Source organism: Harpia harpyja, chromosome 8 (genome assembly GCF_026419915.1).
Source record: "Harpia harpyja isolate bHarHar1 chromosome 8, bHarHar1 primary haplotype, whole genome shotgun sequence".
In the NCBI taxonomy this organism is placed as follows: Eukaryota; Metazoa; Chordata; class Aves; order Accipitriformes; family Accipitridae; genus Harpia; species Harpia harpyja.
Genome location: NC_068947.1, coordinates 13,961,769 through 13,982,986, shown reverse-complemented (window position 1 = coordinate 13,982,986; position 21,218 = coordinate 13,961,769). Strand labels below are relative to the sequence as shown.

The 21,218-nt window shown below is 35.8% G+C and overlaps 1 protein-coding gene across 2 annotated transcripts in view; it reads right to left on the bottom strand.

Moving 5' to 3' along the window:
• Positions 1-21,218, bottom strand: part of BRWD1 (bromodomain and WD repeat domain containing 1) — a 66,520-nt gene that overhangs the window by 11,073 nt on the left and 34,229 nt on the right. For both annotated transcript variants that reach the window (XM_052794168.1, XM_052794169.1), the window contains 12 exons: positions 16,420-16,481; positions 12,369-12,524; positions 11,960-12,080; positions 9,600-9,725; positions 8,854-8,929; positions 7,586-7,630; positions 6,810-6,956; positions 5,511-5,663; positions 5,064-5,233; positions 3,197-3,432; positions 1,849-2,040; positions 368-1,345 (listed from right to left, as the gene is read on the bottom strand). In XM_052794168.1, the coding sequence (XP_052650128.1) occupies positions 368-1,345; positions 1,849-2,040; positions 3,197-3,432; positions 5,064-5,233; positions 5,511-5,663; positions 6,810-6,956; positions 7,586-7,630; positions 8,854-8,929; positions 9,600-9,725; positions 11,960-12,080; positions 12,369-12,524; positions 16,420-16,481 (2,462 nt within the window). The remainder of the gene's footprint in view (positions 1-367; positions 1,346-1,848; positions 2,041-3,196; positions 3,433-5,063; positions 5,234-5,510; positions 5,664-6,809; positions 6,957-7,585; positions 7,631-8,853; positions 8,930-9,599; positions 9,726-11,959; positions 12,081-12,368; positions 12,525-16,419; positions 16,482-21,218) is intronic.

Here is a 21,218-nt window from a genome sequence, read left to right as displayed (position 1 = left end):
TAAATATGGAAAGAACAATCATGATTTAATGACAAGTTTTTCATAGAGAAACATATTGCCTGAATTGCACAAGCATGGCCAGCATTCAATCTGAATTCTAAATACTGTAGAACTACACCAAACTTTAATAGTTTTCTCTCAGTGCTGTGTTTGGTAACCTCCCAGTTCCAAATCTATCTAGACTTCTAGACACTGTCATCATCATCATCATCATCATACCTTATAGTTCTCCTTCCCTCATCTATAGTTATTTTAGAACAACAAGGAACACTATTACACTTTGTATGGTCCAAATCCTCCCAGTCATTAATCTTGTCGTCTCCTTCATCTAGTCAGTATCAAGAGTTAGATGCATTAAAACTTTTACCTTTTCTAACGATTTTTGTTTTTCCTTTTCTCTTCCTCTTTTTTGTTTTTGAAGTTTCACAATAATTACTGTTATTGGAATCTGTCTCAGGTTCTGTATCAGAAGAGTGGTTGAAGCTGGCACCAGGTCCAGATTTTGAACTCCCTGCAATTTTAGTTGGCACCAAGCTCTCAGAGACAAAACTTCTCCCATCCTCTTTGTCTTCTGTTTCAGATTCTGCTGTGTCCTCTAAATCACTCAAGACTTTAGCTTTTTTTAAAGGAGCAGGAAGCTGCAGACCAGTTGCTTTTCTGCCATTCCATCTATCAGATTCAGAATCCACTTCATCCTCAGAGTTGCTCACTGCAGGTTTATTATGTGCAGATGTTGACTGGTCAGAAACTTTTTGACTGCTCCCATCCTCTGAATTATGGCTTTTAGAGTCCTCCTCTGAGAAGTCTAGGGTGGGACTTTTCATTTTGGGAGATACAGAATGGACTGTCCCACGTAACTGTTTATGACCATTGCTTTGCCAGTTTTTCTGCTTCATCTGCGTGTCTGTCTCAGAATCCGAAGTTCCATTTTCAGATTCACTAACAAATTTTCTTCGTGCAGCAGATGAACCAGACTGAGAAAGAATTTTCCTCTTGGTAAGCTGCTCTTCTATTTCTTTTTCACTTTCAGACTTTAAGCCCACATCATCCTCAGACCCCTCCAGTAACATTCGCCTGGCTGCAGCTGAGGCATTTCGGTGAGGCAGTTTTCTATTCTTGCATCCAATGCCAATACTTTCTGAGCTTGAAACCTCTTCCTCCACATCACTCATTAGCCTTAACTTATTAGCAGCCACAGCAGCACTTCTGCGTGGAGTTTTTCTATGCCTACCAGTACTATTACTCAGTGACTCCAATGTCACCACTGAAGTATTTTCAGAGTCACTTCCATATAACTTTTTCCTGACAGTTTTTCGTGTATTCCCATTCTCCTGAATAAGTGTTCCTGTAAAGGAAAGGAAAGATTAGTATCTTAAATGTAAAAATAGCAGTTTCTTAAGTCTTGTCAATTCTGGAACAGGTTCTACCCACAGACATGACAGGTGAAATACACTCCCTAGTAATAGTTATGTGCTTTTGTCATCTACCAAGCAAAATTATTTAGCTATGCCATAAATTTCGGATTCATTCTAGTTTTGTGAAAATTAGAACTTCTTTATGAATTATTGCTTTTACTTTCATTAACATATAAAATGTTGCAAGACATTCCCTCTCACTAGGCTCTTGGTTTCTGCCCTCCTCCTCTAACTATTGGAAAAAAAAAAAAATCTTCTTAAAAGTTGAGTGTAGTATTCTGAGAGCTTCAGAACTATCACCAATCAAAAAGTTAGTATCTTACATATACAACAACTTAAAAAATACTAATTACATTTACTTTTATTTAGATACATATATACACACACACACTTGTGTTATTTGCCGTTCACAAGAAAACTACTCAAATCTTACCTATTTGTTTTCTCTGAGCAGCTTGATTTCTAGTTATCCTACAATTGCTGTTCTTTCGTCTACAGACACCATTGTGTAGTAGAGGTGACACAAGAGTCACAGAGCTTTCTTTGCTGTCTTCTGAGCTACTTGTAGAGGATGAAGATGAAGAGGAAGTAGATGAAGAAACCAAAGAACCCTCTATTTCACTTTCTGTTAAAAAAAATAATTGTCAATCAGAATTCTAAACATAGTTAGCTTCCAGTTAAGAGCTACATTTTGCTGATCCAGGATATCTTCAAAACTCCCTCATGACATTCTCTTACAATATGCTATCATGCCTTTATGTCTTACATGTATGAAATTGATAGCTCTACAAAATATACCACTCCATATTTATACGGTGTTCAGTGACAGGAAGCTTCTTTAACCTGTATTTAAGTTTCAAGTAAAATAACACAGCTGTTTCCAAATAACAGAATTAAGAGAAAAGGATGTTAAAACCCAACACAAAACATATTCTGACAGATCTCTTTTACCAGGACTTGCATTCTTATTCTTTGAAACAAGCTGAATTTTTGTCAAAGTGAGGTATAGGGGAAGAAGGAAAAGACAGGAAGGTTTTTATGTCTTGGGGAACTTCTGTCATTTGCTAATTTTGGATGACAACTTTTATGTAACATATATGGGTGTATAACCTGTATTTCATATAGCACCATTTCTCAAATACACTACATTTTCCTCTCAAATAAGACACATCCATTCACTATTACCACTTTCCTAGAACAGCTGCTTAAAATCAAGAAATTCTATTATTCTATTTGGTAAGACTTAAGAGCATCGAGTAACCATGTAGTTAGCAGGTCAACTTTTTCTTATCATCAATCTTACTCAATTCAGCTTTGTTGTGAATCCCCATATAAAACCTACAAAAAACCCCCCATCCACTTGACTGCAAAATGGATATACAACTGAGACAGCTCTCCCTCTAAGAAACAAACTATCCTATTGACAGATTTTTGCTTAGGTGCAAGCTTTTTAATTAACAAAAGTTAAGTAAACTTACTGCATTCTACGGGATTTTAAAGCAGAAATGTCTATGTTTAGTACACAGATTTTTTATAACATTCAGTAATGTAGTTAAGTGTCCAAAATTCATTGAAATACACAAAATTCTGTATTACACAAAAACCAAACTGCATGGAAATCTAGGTCTCAAAAAATTTCACATTAAAAATGCAAACCTCGTTTAACAATTCAGAATGCAATTGCAAATTATGGAAATTATAAAGGAAAGGAAACATTAGTGGACAATTCATAGGTAAGACCAAGATGAAAATCCTCATCTGAAACAGATTCCATTTCTGACCTGATGATAATGCAGAACAATTTGTTAGTGTTGTGGATCTAGCTTTTCCATTCCTTTCAAAGGATGCCAGGCATGCAGAATCAGAGGATTCACCAGAGGAACTATGGTTGTAATTGCTAGCATTCATTTTATGGCTTGCAACACAGGTGGCTCTGCTTGAGGTAGGTTGAGTAAAAGAATCTTCCTGCTCAGATTCAATTTTTGCCTGAGACTTCAATGGTTTCTGCTTCAAATTTCTAGTGAAAGGGGAAAGAAGTAAAAGCAACAGAAGTTGTAAAGCTATGAGAAATTGTGGCAATTATGTATTTTAACAATACTTCTCTCTGAAAGCTTAACTAACTGTATGTCACACGATTTCAGATTTACGGAAAGGTAGTTAGATTTGTGAGCTAACGTGGCGTGGGACAATTTTAACTTTGACAAGGATAAGTATTAAGTACTTTCATTAAAATAACAGTCCATACTCCTAGTGAAGTGAAACGAGAGGAGACATTCCTTCTCTGCTCTGAGAAACAAAGAAGTTAATACTAAATGCCTTCTAGACAGCAATGTCCTCTTATTGTTTACCAAGAAATTGCAACAGCAGCCTCAATTTCTGTTGAATTCCCAGTCTCTTGTTAATTGCACATAAGCCTCAAACTAAGTGCCATGCGTACTACCATTGGAACTGTTTATTGTGGAATAAAGACACAAAGAAGGTGTATCTTCAGAGAAAGTTTACTGTCTAAAATAAAATGCATGCTTGTAGAGAAACTCACTGATTCAATTCTTCCGTACTATATGCGCGGTCCTGATAAGTGACTTATTTTCGCATTTAGAACTACTATTTTGTCAGTTGCTTCCTTAGAGTCACAGGTTTTCAAATATTCATCTAGGTACACAAGATGTATATGCTCTTTTTGCTATCCAAACACTCTCCCAAATAGTCCCAAACCTCAGTCCTGCTGAGCACCACTGATTTGTAAACAAGTTGCATACAATTCTTCAGATAAGAGCAGAAGTGTTGTTTCAAAGGAAAATTTCTGCCTATCCTGATGCGTGTTTCTTTATTTCTCTGGGAAGAAATCAGAATCGAAGGAATACTCCCAGTAAAGCTTAAAGCTTACTGCAAGGTGTGCCTGTAGCATAATCCAACACAGATGCATAATAGAATTTGAAAATGTAGAAGTAATCCACTGAAATTTTAAGAGAAGAAAGCGAAATGTGGCAAAAAAGTGTATTCTTAGATTTTGGTTTTTTTCTTAAAACTCTTATTCCTATCCTTTCACTGCCAGAGAAGAAAGGCTGGACAGTAGCAGAAAGGTATAAGCTCAGTTTCAACAATTTACCACGTTTAGCTTTTGTATTTTGTCTCACTTCATCCCATATGCAAATTAAGACTACATGAGTTAATCATGTCAACCAGCAGTTGTCTCAAAAGCTTGTTTTCCTTCAAAAGAGAAAAGGCTTATCTAGCTACCAATGGAATGCTACAGTAAGTGAAAATTTCTAAATTCCATAGGACTAGCTTTCTTCTGTACATGATAAAACATGTAATATATGCAACTTTGTAATCTATGTAATATATACAGCAAGTAAATCTTTGTTTCTGAAATATTTAAAACCACAAAAACAAAACCCCAACCTTTTCCACTCTTCAGCCCCTTCGTTGTTTCACAGCCAGTTTAATATTACAAAAAACCTGCTTTTTTTTTTTTTCGTATCTTCATATCTTTCCTACTGCAAGAGAAGCAATTACAAAAAGTCTCACTGGAGTTAGTCAACCATTTAATAAACCAATTGTTCTCTTCTTCACAGACTAAATATGACAGTCAATATGAATATTAGTCAGCTGTGATATATCTCCACATCTTCATAATTTGGTTACCTGAGCATTTTGGTAGGATGCTGCACTGAGCTTTGATTATGAAATCTTCTAGCATATCTCTGGTTTCTTCGTAGTTTTTCATTCTGTTTCTGACCGTTTTTGAAATCTGAAACAATTCTTCTTATTTTCTCTTCAAATAGTGCTGACAATCTCAAGGTCATACTATAAATCTGGAAGGAAGTGGCTTATATATTAAGAACAGAACCTTTCATCCAAGAGTAACATTTCTAAAATTAAAAACTGTACAGAAAAGAAATAGAAAAAGCATGGCACACAATCCTATGTAACACTAGATAAACAAGAAATGAACACATTAAATATTTTTGTCATACTTTTCCCCACTATCTAACCAGAAGCTTTATCAAAAGTACTGATAAACAAACTAATTCCAAAATAATACCTCATTTCATTAAGACAAGCATAACCCCCCCCAATGTTAACAGCTACCTTTGACTTTTTGTTTGGAGTATAAGATTTTGCATTACTAAATATTAGTCTTATATCTTTGCACAGTTCCATTGGAGTGTCATAATTTCCAGCTTCCAGAGTTTCTTTCACTGTACCAAAGTCCATTGGAGTGTCTATAATATGTCTGTAATCCTAGATAAAACATATGAAAAGAAGATTTAAGAAGGTGTAAAGGAAAAACAACACTTTTAAGTTTTATTTCTATAAATTAAGGGTAGCTAAGATGACCACAGATTATCTTAACTGTCAGCTGAAAACAGAAGCACCTACCACAGCAGACAGCAACGCTTTTGCTCAGACTAGCTGATTTAAAGCCTCCACTACATTATCCCATACAAACTCTTGCTCATTTTCAAGGTCCTCTTCAGAATTTCTGAAGGATCATGAATTGATACAATGTCACATGCTTGCACATGCAGATTTCCAGTTTCAATTCTCCTGAGTTTCCTCAATAAAAACTACCCAGTAACAGGCAAGTCAATGTTTTTATTGTTAATCAAAATGAGAAATGAGACTGCTGTAAATTGTCATGTAATCCTTTCCCCGATGCATTTTACTATAAGAAACAAACCGATCTGTGTTTTTTCAAAAAAAAAAAAAAAAAAAAAAAAATCAAAACACCTCTATCTTTCTCTCCTGTTAATGAGTTTTAGAGAACCTCAAGATGTTTTTAAAACCTGAAGCGAGACCCAAACTCAAGATGTGAAGCCCATAGGAAAACAGCTGCACACTCTTTAAGAAGTTTTTTTCCTTGAAAATTTGTTGGGTTTTTAGACAAAAAGAGACCAAAGAATTAGCAAGAATACCATGAACAGCTAAGAGAAAGAGAAGGAACAAATCAAGTTCATAGCTGAGGCTCAGTAAACAGGTTTTGTAGATTGTCCCTCAAGAAACTCGTTTTAATTAAGAACATACAGATTTATCTAAAATTATTTCCCTATAAGGGCCAGTAAGAAAGCAAGCAAAAAAAGATTGCTGAGTGGTTTCAAACTGTATTTAAGGTATGAGGAGATCTGTAGACACCACCACTGCTCTACCATTGTTTTGTGTTCCGTGTCAATATTTTGATGGATGTTATCTTGATGCAGTAGAGCACGCAGCTCATCATTCTAAGCACAGAGAAATGCAAATTTCTTTCAATGGTTTGGGACCAAAGCCATAAAGAGAACAAATAGCTCCAAGAGCAATATGTAGATCTTATTAGGGTACCAAATGCTAAGAGAAAAAAAAAAAAAAAATTATATCTTATAAGGTTAAGGTTAATAAAGAACAACTTACAGGATACTGATCCAAATCAACCGGCTGCCTGAAAGGTTCAGAATCTTCACACTGGAAAATTAAATTCACCACTTCCATACACTGCTTCTTCCAACAGTTTTCATCATAGCCAGTTTTCACGCTTCTTCCTTTTTTTAAGCCCCGTCCCTTGGAAAAAAGTTAGAAAAAAGCATTACTGAAATATAGCAAGAAAGTAAACCTGATAATCTGTCTGGAATTATTTCTGTAGCAGAGAAATGCACTTCCAAACATATTGTTTTATAACAAAAAGGGCACTATACTACTAGCAGATTTTTTCATAATCTTTATTAATAAACTCTGACAAATTATACAATTTTCTTTTACTATCTTTCAAGGGTTTTTTTTAACACTAAATAACCAAGGCACACAAAAATATACCTCCTGATACCAAATTATTCTCAAAAGATTTGAATAATACCCATGACTCAAAATACTTTTTTCCAAGCATCTCAGCTGAATAATACTTTTATTTCAGCATCATACAGATAACTGAAAACTGTTACACTGAACAGTACTGGTATCAAAAGTTGTATGCAAGATTTTCCTAGATAACTATACAGAACGAGTACAGAAGCATTAAAAGAGCAAAGTCCTATTTAAGCAAAGCTTTTAATTCCTTAATACCATTAGAAAAATTCTGTTCTATGATTGTTATAAAACCAGGTATCACTCCCACAGAATTTCAATGCAGTCTGTTAACCAATTTTCCTGCCAGACCTGATTTGGGTATATATGGTAAAGATTAGCCAACTCACTTTTCTTCTTCTATATGATGTTCTTGGAAGACTTTTTTCATCAGCCTGCACAAAATAAAAAAAAAAATCGTCTTAAAAATTATGTATGAAAAAATAGGTAATGGGTGCTCAGTGTCATTAGATTTGATACTGTGGTAAAAATAGATTTTTATTCTAATTTCTCTAAATAAGACAGAAGACGAGGATATCAAAAAATATAACACAGCGTTTGAGAGACCTGGAAAGCAAGATCATAGATACCACCACTGAAGATTCCCAACTCCAACTCTTGTCCTTAATACAAAGGAAAAACCACCACCAGAAATTGCAATGAGAAGATACCCATCAGCTTTGAACCTCAATGACTAAAGATTATCAGTAATTCAAATCACTGATAATAAATGTCATAAAACTTTTTGATTTTTGCTTGTCCTGAGTTTAGGAAAAGACATGATCAAGTTACTTTGGGTAAAAAGAAAAACCTTACAATGTGGCAGTACTAAGGTGATGCTGAAGTAGCAAGATAAAGAAGTAAAATGACTAATTTCTTCCCTATATATTAACCTGGAAGGGAGAGCAGCTGCTTTGCAACTTTATGAAGTCTTGTTAATAAATGCCAAATTAGAAATCAAAATGTGAGAGAGACATCAGTTTGGGCAGTTTTAGGTACACTATTAATAAACACACAGCACTGCAGATAGCATTCACTGCATAACAACAGTGCATATTTACCTCTATCAGATATAAGATAAACGCACTTTATTAAATTCTCAGTGAGGCATGCATATCTGATGCATGACTCATACTTGTGGTATACAGAGAAACTGAGAGCCAAAGCATCACTGCAATAGTTATACAACTTGTCAGCTTTTAGCATTTATGACTATATGAATGACAATTTTGACCTTAGAAATAACCAGATGCATATAATTATGAGAGCTATTTGTGTACTCTTGAAATACTTATTATTAACATGTTTCAGAAATACAATGCCACGCATAAAACACAGAAGAATTGTTCTAGTTGACGGCACACAGTCATAGTATAAAATGTGTATTTGTTATACTTCTTAACAAATATTGACAACTCAAAATTATTTTAATAAAGCATCTCCTCACATCATTCCCCCATTCATAATATATTCCATGTTCATATTAGCTATGTAAATGTATAAATACATACAAACATCTCTATAAAAATAATTGAGCAATTTTACCAAAAGTATTTGAAGGATGGTGGTATTTTCTTACCACCACGCATTGTTGGAATTATCCACAAAAAAAGCTTACCAGATCAGCATCAAGACAATCTTGTTCATCATCTGTTGTGCTACATAGTTCAAAAATGTTTGTACAGTCCTGATCACTGTAATGCAATTAGATCTCTGTTACTGGAAGAGCAAAAACATAGCTATAATGTCCTAGATTAAACCCAACCACAACCAAAAGCTACATATAAACTGGAAGACAGTAACTAAGAATTAAATTAAATATAAAACCCACAAGACTATTATAATATTAACAAAGTAACATTATGTCTGAAAAACTGCCATGCTGCGCATTTCAGAAGAAGTGAGGGGAAGAGGGTGAAATTAGCATTAGGGATTTGAAAGGGGCCTTCACGCCTGATCTACCTGCAGGAAGACTGCCTACACTAACTTCTTTCAAAAATAAACCTCTCAACTGAACTAAGTCCAATAAGCTGCAACAGGAACTTCTAGACATGTGCTAGACAGAACATAGAACTTACTTTATAGGTTGAGCTACTTTCATGTCAAGTGGCATTTTGAAACTATAAATACCAGTGAATGCTACTGAGGGAAAAAGTTAAAATGTCTCTACACTGAAGATTTAACTATTTCTCCAGTTAAGATAGTACTCAAAAAGAATTATACAACTGTCCCACAATGTATTGAAAAATAGTAAGAAATCAAAAGAAGCAGGATTCGCAACAAAGGGATTTTAAGATGCTTATACTCTCCCACCATTGAAGAGCACAAGTATTCAAGCACTATTTAGATTAAAACACCACTTACTTGATAAACTTTAAGAGCTGGGTAGTGATCTTTTTTGCAGCTCTAGCAATAGCACTCCCAGGTTCATTGAAGGTCCTAGCATTACTTTCAATATATCTTACTTCCCAAACCAATGCAGAGATTCTCCTTAAAATTAAAAAAAAACATTGCATCTTTAATACCAAGCTGAAAAGCTTAAAAACTGCAAGAATTATATCTTAGTAATTTTCTGTCCACATTAGATTAAGATAGATATCCTTTTTTTTAAGTCTCCTTAGTCTCAGTCTCAAACTTTTCATTCACATGGAAAACTAAAGTATGCATGTATGTATGTATACACACACAGACAGACACACTCAAGGAAGCAAAACCAACAATGCACACTTTGCTCACTCATTTTCCAACTCATTATAGATAATCTATCTTTAGAAAGTCTGTGAAATTCCAGCACACTTTAGTTTCACTCTTAAAATTCAGTTAATACATCTAGCCAAGTAAGTACTAGTATTTGTTATCAGTAAATTATAAAATATCACCAAAGTAATACTGAGGATTGTGGATTCCCTGGATTCTTTAAAAATGCATGCATTTTTTTAAAAAGCTGACATTTGACCTTATTCAAAAGGAGGGGGAAAAAAGTACTATTTAACCGCCACTGTAAATTATAACATTTATTCTGGAAACATCGGAAGTTGCTTGTCACAAAGCCCTGTCAAATGGAACACAAGTTGTGGAGTATCTTAGTAATTCTTAACTAATAAACACAAGGCATAAGCAATTAAAAAAAAAGAGTGACAAGAAGCTTTTCATCTAATTACATTTTTAAAGACGTCTCAGCTCTGATGTTCTTTTCTGTCTTCCCTCAAATACCTTGCTTTGAGGCCAGCTGACCAGTCAAAGCAGTGCCCTCTGTAAGATGACAGATTTGTAGAAACTGCTACAAATTAAAATTGTGACTTGATAGAAATGAGTTAGCACAACTACATAATTTCATTTTTATCATTCATTTTTCCAATTCCTTATAATTGTGAAGCAGAGATACCCCAAGTTTGCAGCTCGTCACTGTCCTGGTTTCAGCGGGAATAGAGTTAATTTTCCTTCTACTAGCTGGTGTAGTGTTGTTTTGGATTCAGTATGAGAAGAATGTTGATAACACACTGATATTTTCAGTTGTTGCTAAGTAGTGTTTAGACTAAGTCAAGGATTTTTCAGCTTCTCATGTCCAGCCAGCAAGAAGGCTGGAGGGGCACAAGAAGCTGGGAGGGGACACAGCCAGGACAGCTGACCCAAACTGGCCAAAGGGGTATTCCATACCATGTGACGTCATGCCTATTATATAAACTGGGGGGAGTTGGCCTGGGGGGGCGATCACTGCTTGGGAACTAACTGGGTGTTGGTCAGAGCGTGGTGAGCAGCAATTGCATTGTGCCATCACTTGTGTATTCCAATTCTATTATTATTGTCATTTTATTATTGTTATTATTATCATTATTTCTTTTTCCTTTCTGTTCTATTAAACTGTTCTCATCTCAACCTATAGTTTTACTTCCCCCCCCCCCCCCCCCCACCGATTCTCTCCCCCATCCCACTGGATGGGGGGTGAGTGAGTGAGCAGCTGCATGGTGCTTAGTTGCTGGCTGGGGTTAAACCATGACAGTCACCTACAGAATTTCAAACTATTTCCCAAGACATTATTTCAGTCTTATGTAGGAGGAAAACAACTATTAACGTCTCTTCACTTTATTTACAGACACACTGAATAAAAGTCCAGAAGAAGATGACCCTTAAATTTCTTTTAGAGCTATGGTTACCCAGCACATGCAGCAAATCAGAACTATATCATCACTACACTTTAATTTCTTCACCCTTTCTCTGCCATAAGTTTTTATAATTTAAAATGTTGGTGGTAACATTTAACATTTCACCGCTGTGTTTAAGCCCATTTCTGAAAGTAATAACCACTTAAGAGCTTAACCCTCTTCAAGTTCAAAGTAACTGAAGTACAGCACTTCAAAATCTGAATTAAGTCTTCAGCACTGAAGTAACTTCAATTTTTTTTAATATTCACTAATTTCAAATAGCAGATTTCTCAAAGAAAGAACATCAGTGTTTATTGTAACTCTGAACACAGTACCAATATAGGTTGAAGTCAATTTCCTTAAGAACTAAGAAACTTAATGAAAATGAATATATCATTGCAGTTATCAAGCATCAGAGCCCTGCTACAAAACACTAGTAATGCTGATTCAGGTACTGGATTATTGGTTTTCAGAATGCTTGTAAAAAGAGTAATTGCTGTTTTTACTAAAAAAAGTTTAGAACTTCTCACAATGTACAAAGTCAAGGCCATGTTCTCCCTTGTTTCTACTGCTAGTACTAACCTGTAAAATCGGTTAGCCAGTCTTGTCCGAATAGTGTTCAGGTCTGTCGGATAAGCAATCACAGTACAGTACTTGGGATATGTACACAGGTCAACTGGACCAGCAAAAGCTGCTGAAATGTCTGTTAAGAAACAGCAAGATTAAACAAACTATTTCAACACTTGTAAGCCTATGACTATTGAGCCAGGTGTTCAGTAACTAAATATAATTATCCTTGATAAAACCCATGATGTATAAAAATATAAAAGTCTCAGTACAGACAAACAGAAAGAACTGCACATAAAAATGTATGAACATTTACAGTACTTTATCACAGGGAATTTTTAAATGATGCCATGGATATTCCAGGGAGCTGTTTATAAATGTAATATTAGGAGAAAACTACCTAAAGCTTAGGTTACATGCTCACCAAGAGTCAGAAGCTGATCAATACCACTGATAATCCGTTCACACGCTTCATCACGAGATCTCATTCCCCACTCCCCTTCTTGCGGTTTGTATAGGAGCTTCTCCACCTCTTCAAAAGTCACAGAAACACTAGCTCCTAATTCTTCAGGCTGATCAACTGAAGAGTAATAGCAAATAGGAAAGGGTAAGAAGTGAGAACACAAAACAACAAGATGGATTGTTAAGTACTCGTGCTTATTAAATACTCATACGCTCATAACTGACAAAAAAATTCTTGCCTTAAAGTGGAATTTGACGCTAAGACTATTGGGAAAAGTAGTACACAAAATGCATACAACAGCAACAAAGATATCCTTTAATCGCCTTTTCTGCAGTTCTGAATTTCCAGAAGACTCTTTCCTCTCTTCATCTAAGCACTAGACATAGAAGAGGACTTAAACTCAGAAGAGTTGTTTATATGCTTTTATTTTAAATGCATGCCCTAAACTTCACAGGATCATAACTTAGTTTAATGAGTCAATTTGTGTCCTGAACCTTTAAACATGAGCAAGATAGGCAATATACTTTGTGACATCCTTCCTGGTATTAGTAACTGTGATCTTTTGGCCATTTTAAAAAAATAGTTATTTTTAACATGGCAGATTAATTGTTTCAAAGCAATAAGAACTAGTAGAAATATAAAGCTGTGATGTATGGTTCTGTAGAAAGAGTCAGGCTTCCAAAGACTAATGCAATCTGGCCAATGCAGAATGATTGAGTAGATAATGTATTATCCCTGGATATCTTTCCCCCTCAAGCCCACAGATTGTTTTTAGTACATCTGCAGTTTCTGCACTTTCATTGTTTTTTAAAAGCTAAGTTCCTTATTTGAGCACTTGAAAAGGAACAAGCATGTGAAGGTTCCTGATCAGACACCGTGGGTAGGCAAGATCGCTTCTTTGTACTGATTAGGACAACTAGAATTAGCAGAGAAATTATTTTTTATTAGCAGCAAAATTCAACAGTATAAAGCATGTAGGCTTAATTAGCGTCTGAGAATCTGTCCATTAAAAATGAAAGCAGGAAAGAGAATAGGGTCCTTCGCAGTATTAAAATGCCTGTAATCCATGAATATGTTGCATACAAATTCTAAAATACATTTCAGCTACAACTACTATAGAGGAAAAAAAAGAAGCTTTAGTGGGGGATCTTCTAGGTTTACAAAAAAACCTATTTTTTCTTTCAGCTGAACAGGGTTAGTCTTAATAACCCAAAGTCATTTCTAGTTCTCTGTTCATTATTGCATTGATGGAGCCCTAACAGTATTTGTTATCCACTGAAATAGTATTAAAGATGAAGCAGTTCTTCAAAGAAACAAATGGATAAAATACAAAAAGGTGCTAGGAAAAGCTGAATGGGCAGAGGCAACTCACTAGATGCTCCTTCTAACTCATCTTTGACCTGAAACAAATTCTGCAACCAAACTTCCTGAAGACAACACTAAGAGAAAGCTGCAGGTAGTGCTTCTACACTTACATAGGGCTGTGTCAAGAAGAACTCAACACGGTATCTGGTACTCCACTGCATAAGCGCTCAAGAGGGATTTTCTCCTGCAGGAGTAACAACTAAAGCAAAATGACAGACTAAAACAAACAAAACTGTCCTTCTCAACAAGCACGTAAAGATCTTTGCTTTTTGTTCTTTGCAGCACCCTGCTACATGTGACATAGAAGACTTGTCATAACTCCTGGCATGTTTTTTATATATAGTATGACCACATGGTCTAACCTTCAGGAGTAAATGGGTCACAGAAAGCTGAACCCCCAGAAGGAGGGTTGCAGTGCTTACAGTACAGGTACAGACAGTTAACAGATACAACAGCCAGTCCACACCAATAGTGGTTTAGTAAGCAGGCTGTTCAAAACTGAATGTTCAGGTCCATATGCACCAGCTTTTCCTGGTCTTGGCTGCATTGTCCCTGACAAGAAAAGAGTTTGACATCTGATACTGTATCTTGATAATCATGACACAAAACTTATGCTTGCAGGATACAAAAGGTAACAAATTAAAGTTGTGACCTGCTAGTTAGTCCAACTTCAGTGCTGTTCTTCTCCCATACATCTATCTTAGTAAACTGAATGAAGAAGAAATATTTTGAGAGAAGAGTGGCAAATGCGAGGTACAATTTCAATTTGATCTGTCATTCAACTGAGGAAAGGAAAAGAAAGCAAAGGAGAAGGGGTTTAACCCGTTTTATACTGTATTGTTAACATAATAATGTTTTCTATAAATGCAAAAAACCTCTCTATAAGAGCTTTACTTCCCTACAGAGTGCCATCTTCTGCCTGGCACTCTGTAGAAAGTAGAAGCGTAGAAAGAAACGTAGAAAATAAGGTGTTCCAGACTGTGTTTAGACAATTTTTGTTCTTCCTCTCGCCTAGTGGCTGCTGTGGTACTTATCCTTGACCTGTTCAGAGGATGTTCTTCTCAATTCTTTGACCTTGACCACAAAAGACACACTAGCTTATAGCTTTTTTTTTTTGTGTCCTTTCCCAGTTTTCCTATGGTAAAGTCATAGCTCTGCAGATCAATCAAACCTTTAGCTCTTGACATGGCAAAGTAACAACTTATTAAAGAAATAAGTTAAATTTTGCCTCTGATATAACGAGCAAATGACGACTTACACATGTAACACTATCCAGATTTAAATTAGCTTCTATAAGATGTCTCTATCATTACATTGCCAGTGTAGCAATTTCAAGAATTCTAGTTCCTTTATGCTATCGAACTGAAGTGGTTGAGAACACTACTCTATTTCAATCCATAGGAGGAAGAAGTGGTAACTAATACACTGATATAAACAGCAACCTAAACCATAGTATACAGCATTCAGAAGAAATTGATACAATTTGTCCTGTTAACAAAATAAATCCTGACTTAAGTTCACATGTAAGGCTTGTGAGCCTTTAACAATAACATGACTGTCTCTTAGTGACATATATGGGAAGCATTAACCAGTTCACAATGAATAAGAAAAGCTTCCGTATGTTAGGAGGAGACAGATGTTGGTGATGAGAAAAAGGAATGTTTCAACTAAATCTGTGTATATAAAACCAAAATCCTGCTGATTACTTGTTTTCTAGAAACTAAAACGTACAAAGATTTCAATTCACATTTTGATTTCAGATTGTTTTGCAGAATTTGTCATCACAAGATGACTGAAGCACCCAGCTAACGCTTCGAAGATTAGACAGTCAGGTGGCTACTGAGAACACCCATGTGTGTACATATACTCATATTAAGAAAAAGATCTAGCATAAGCCTTTCTGGTGTCTGGGAAACAAGCTAACTCCTAGCAAAGGTTATTAAGAAAATCAGTATCTTTTTAACAGCTTGTTCAGTAACCACTCTCACTATTTCACAAACTTTCCTCCCTCCACCCAGCTGGTACTGACATGCACTGGAAAACTGAATTGAATAAGACAAACTAGGAATCCAACTGTTTCATTTACAGCAAATTTGGATTTGACCAGCAGACTTTATAAATTGCTGGTTTTAAACCATATGCAGTAAGGATTTGCTGACTGGAAATTATTTTATACATATTCTTCCCCTATCCCCTTCTACTATAATATATTACAACAAACTAGTTTTTTGAAACTTGAGATGTTTTTGAAACTTGACATTTGGAGGTAGCAGGTTTTATTGCATAAGCCAGAGGTACACATTTAAAGTATTTCCTTCAAAATTGCTCTGGAAGATGCAAAGGGAAAAAATATAGGTATATTCAAGGTGTTTCATCAAATCTGAAGCAAGACTGTCTTTAAGAACTTCCTTGCCTAAACACACAGAGACACCCTGCTGACATCCTCTATAATTTAAAGGGTAACTATTACCATATCAGTTCCACCTGTTAAGTAGACATGCACAATGGATACTGTACTCGGATGACTTAGTGGCAAGAGTCGGAAGAAAGATACGAATCATCTAAGGTCCACTACCTGCATGAAACAAAGGAACTGGAAAGAGGGAGAAGCACATCAAACTGTTTTATTAAGGGAGTTTCCACCTACCATTATCAGGAACTGGTTCCATGTCCCACGGGCTAAGCTTTTCAATTTCACCGTTGTCCCATCTGATTCACCCAGTTAAAAAAAAAACAGTTAAGAATTTAAAGTTATCTTGACTCAGAAATATTCCCTCCAAGCATATATAAATCACAGCTATTTTTAGGTATTAATAAAATATACTGTATAAACATGCATATAAACAAAAGCATTAGCTAGCAATCAGCTGTCACAGTGCAAAAAGGAAACACTCTTCATAATGAATTTCAAATTAAAATTGTGCTCCTGCTTTTGGCTATATACAACTTACCCAATATAAAAATCAATTTTACAAAGCCTATATCAAGAAGTTGCAGAAGAAAAATAAGCCATACACTTGGAGAAATGAGATAACAACATCAAGGGGAAGATACAAGAAAAAACACGCAGGAGAGAGGATTTTTTTGCTAACCACAACAGTAGTTGTCCAAGTCCGTGGAATGTCTCAGAGAAAGGAAGAACAATAAGTAAGGTATTTGGTATATTAACATTTCATTTTATAAGGCATACCACATTAAGACAAAGAAAAGGGTAAGTATAAAATGAAGAAACTAAAGTTAAGTAAGGACCAAGAGGAAGCAAAGGCAAACACCGTTGATATTGATAGGGTATCTGTATATTCACTCTAATACTTAACTATTAGGTATAAGTATCATTTTGAGATCTCTCCAAATCCTACCACATTTGGGCAGATTTTTACATGTTTCTAACAACACAAAAAATACCAACGAATTTTGGTATTTCAAAGATAAGAAATGCCCAACTGGATCAGCTGAATGCCCTACTCCTCCAGCTAGACCAGTAATTTGTGTCTTTGAAACTATTATTGGGAGATGCTATTTACAGAGACCATATGATCCTGGTACAAGTCCACTCTACTCGTACTTCCAGCATTCATGATCATTGTATTCCTCCAGGCATGTTTGTGAATACATCCCAAGCTACTTCCTTTAGTATGTTTATTTTTGTCTAACACCTTTTTGAACCTGCTAATACTGTTTCCACAGCCTCCTGTGTAAATGTACTTCCACAGTTCACTACCCCCAATGTTAAAAAAAAAAATCAAACCCAAACTCTTTTAAACAACCCCCCTACAGATTTCAACAGTTTTAAGAACTGTCAATGACTACCTCAAGATTTCTGTCTTCAGCTGAATCTACTAATGGGCTCAATGTCATATAAGCATAAATAAGACCATTGTTCCCTCAGATGTCCTACCTAACATATGTTTGCACTGAAAATTTTCTGGCACTTTTTTACCCAGTCAGTTTTATGACATCCTTCTGAAAGTCCTCACCTTTAGGATGGTATTTGACTACTACCTGAAATGACTTGCCATATTTATAGACCTTGGATATTTCATTGTGCATGCCCTCCAAGAGGCTTAGAAGGACACTGAGTAAAGCTGGTCCCAGCACCAATTCCTGGGGGAGTCCACTATTCCAGTCTGAAATATGATTGTTAAGAACCACTCTTCTGCACCCTATCCTTTAACCAATTTTCAACACATAGAAGTATTTGCTCCAATCCTATGTCATCTTAGTTTCTTTAACATCTCTTGGAAGAAAAATTCCTTCAAGGGCTTCTTGAAAAAAATCCAAATATATGATCTCCACTGTCCACTTTATTCATACGCTTACTAACAAAGTCATAGAACTTCAAAAGGGGTAGAGAGGCAGAACTTCCCTGTACAGATGCAGTGCTGGCTCTTTCCTGCAGCTGGGTTTATCCTTATGCTCAATAGTATTATTCTTTATTATAGGCACGTACCAGAAACTGAAGTCACACATATCTGTCTACAGTTCACCAATTTCCCTCCAGAGCCTTTTCTGTTGGCAATAGTTACAACGGCAACCTGCCAGTCCTTTAATACAGGGTCCAACTGTAGGATAGTTTGCAGCTTTGCCAGGGGTTTCGTATCAGAGTTCTTCAAATGCCTGGGTGAATGCCATCTATTTCTTATGACTTAATAAACTTAGATATTTGGTCTAATACCTCCTGTGTATTTTTTTCAAATAAACTGAAAATTGAGATGATCATCCTCATAATATTTTATAACTAAAACTCTGCTCAGGCAAGAGCACCTCTCCATTATTTTGGATTACCCATCGACTTAGGAAGACTTAGATCCATGCACACTCAGCCTGTTTGATGTTTATGAACTAACAGAGTTCCAAAGGTTCATCTATTCAGTTCTCCTCCCCAATTAATGTACAATACTTGAGAAGTTGTTGGTATTCATAAACGTATATACTACTTCATAATATTGCATGGAAGTCTTTATCAATACAGTTTAGTACAGCTTAAGCCCCATTTAATTCCACTAAAGCTCCATTCGTCCAGGCAACTTAGTAATATATAAAGCTGCTTCTACACAAATACCTATTTTTGTCTGGCCAATAAAATAACAAAACATCCAATTTATATATCTTCTATTTATTTATTACCTATACAACTGTGATGCTGATAATTTGAGATGATTCCTAAGTGTGTGACAACCTGGTTACCAATAAGACTTTCAGTTAAGTTATGTGACAATTACTCCCCTTCCTCTCATTCAAATGTGGTTTCCCACACACTCTGTCATTGAGTGTTTTGAAGCCAACTTTCAAAGGTTGTTTCTGGTATAAAATAAAAAGCACTTCTATTCCAGTAAAGCTCTTTGTCTCAGAAGTGGTGAAGAACAATTGCAGATGCTCAAACTCAGCTGGAATAGAAAAATTCTACCATCTAAAAACCACCATAACCCAAATCCTGAGTGAGGAAGAGAGACAGCATATTGCAGTTTTTCCAAGACAGAGTCACAACCATTTCCGTTTAGGTTGGTTTTTTCCCATGAAGTGCATTTAAAAATCTTTTTGCATCCAAAAGCAAATTTGTACAAAGTATATGAATGCAGATTAGGAAGCTACTGCTGCTGAACCACATGCAGATTCTTGGGTAGACAAGACTTAAGATTCTTGAACAATGGATCATATTTACGAGAAGAGCTAAGGACCCAGCCAAATCACAAAACCTAACTATACTTGCAAAACACTCCAGACATTTTCACATACATATCTTAGGAAGCTTCTCTAGAAGAGTTGTTTGTGAGTCAAGGTAGAACAGAGTCACATTCTCTACAAAAGCAGCACAAATCTTTAAAGAGCTCTCTTTTGAAAGTGGTCTTTAGGGAACACTGCATTCCTTACCTATTCAATTATTAAGCTAACTTCAAAGCAGCTCTAGACTTTCCTCTGTTAAAGGCTGGTGCATTAAAATACTGAAATATCCTTTAGCGTTCACAGAAGAAAGAAAGGAATCTAGGAAATGGGCTAAAGGCTCTTTTTCATAACTGGAAACTTGATTTTGAACTGGCTAAGAAAACCAAAGAATCCATCTAAACTTACTCTTAAGGAACAACTGTGGTAACATAACAAAACATATGAAAGCTATAACATGAAAGGTAACATATATTCCCCATGGTAGCATATCAAAGGGTTTGAGCTATCTAACAGATAAAATTCAGTACTCTGAAATAAGACTTAGTTGTATTTTCATACTGGTATCTGGACTCAGTGGATTCTTACTCTGTACATCATTTTACAAAAGAAGGGAAAATACACTAGCCAGTAACTTGAATATTTTTACCCCTAAATCACCTGCAGGAGATATGCTCCAAGTGTACTATCCCTCATGCCTGGAACACGAGTAAGATGTCAGTAAGCATTCAGCACTCTTAGTTTGTCAAGATCCTCTCTCTATGTAAAAGAAGAGTCCAAAGGAGAATGAAATGAGGGCAAGAAATCAATGTACAGATAGTCTGGATTTCAGTTTTTCGTCTGTATGTACTTTGTCATTGTGGGTGATTAAGCAACTGTCAGAAAGAAAAAACAAGTATTCGCACATACTGACAGCTCCTTTATATGTGGAGCAGTCTTAGCTTTATCACTGTCAGGAACATGAAAAAGTCCTTTATGGTCAGATGATCTGTTGTAGAGACTTAACATTGATGCCACTTTTATTTATGGCACATTAGGAGTGCCAATGTGCTAATTGTAGCTGTAGAACCAAAAGTGAAAATTCACTTGTCAAAAGCATACAGGCAAGAACTTCAGTCTGAAAGTTACTTAACACCTTTCAACTACAGAAAATCAACAGGACAGATGAAAAATCAAATAGATGAGACAAGGAACCAAAATACATAACACAATCTTGGCAGTCTCACAGAATTGTCTATTAGCTACAAGTACTTCCTTTCTTTGGGACAAGCGACAGGTTCAAAAGCTTCTGAGTGGGGGAAAAAAAAAAAAAAGCCCTCTAACAATGAAACTCTGAATATCAAATATACTGTAAAAGACATGTGAAGAATCTCTGGTCGTGACAGAAATAGGAATATTATGTATTCACTGATTATTCTTACAGTCCTCCCTTTCTGGCGGAATCCAAAGCAAGCAAGATCCCAGAACCATTCCAGACAACTTGGACAGGGAAGGACAAGGACAATATCCTGATTCTGAACGCTGAGGTCCAGAGTTATCTTTGTTCACCTTTCTTCTCCTTTGTGTAAAGGACCTCTTTGTCGACATGAAAGAAGGTGCACATGAACACCATTAATGTCAAACCATCATGGGGGGATAGCAGGGAGTCATTTTTCAGAACACACCTACGTAAAGAAGGTATGGGTCCAGCTACCTTGTTACCAGTTTGACTTGGATGTTCCTGGCCTTTCCTGTTTAAGTAGTTATTTTTTTCTACTCTAATACCCTTGATTTGCTCAATTTGCC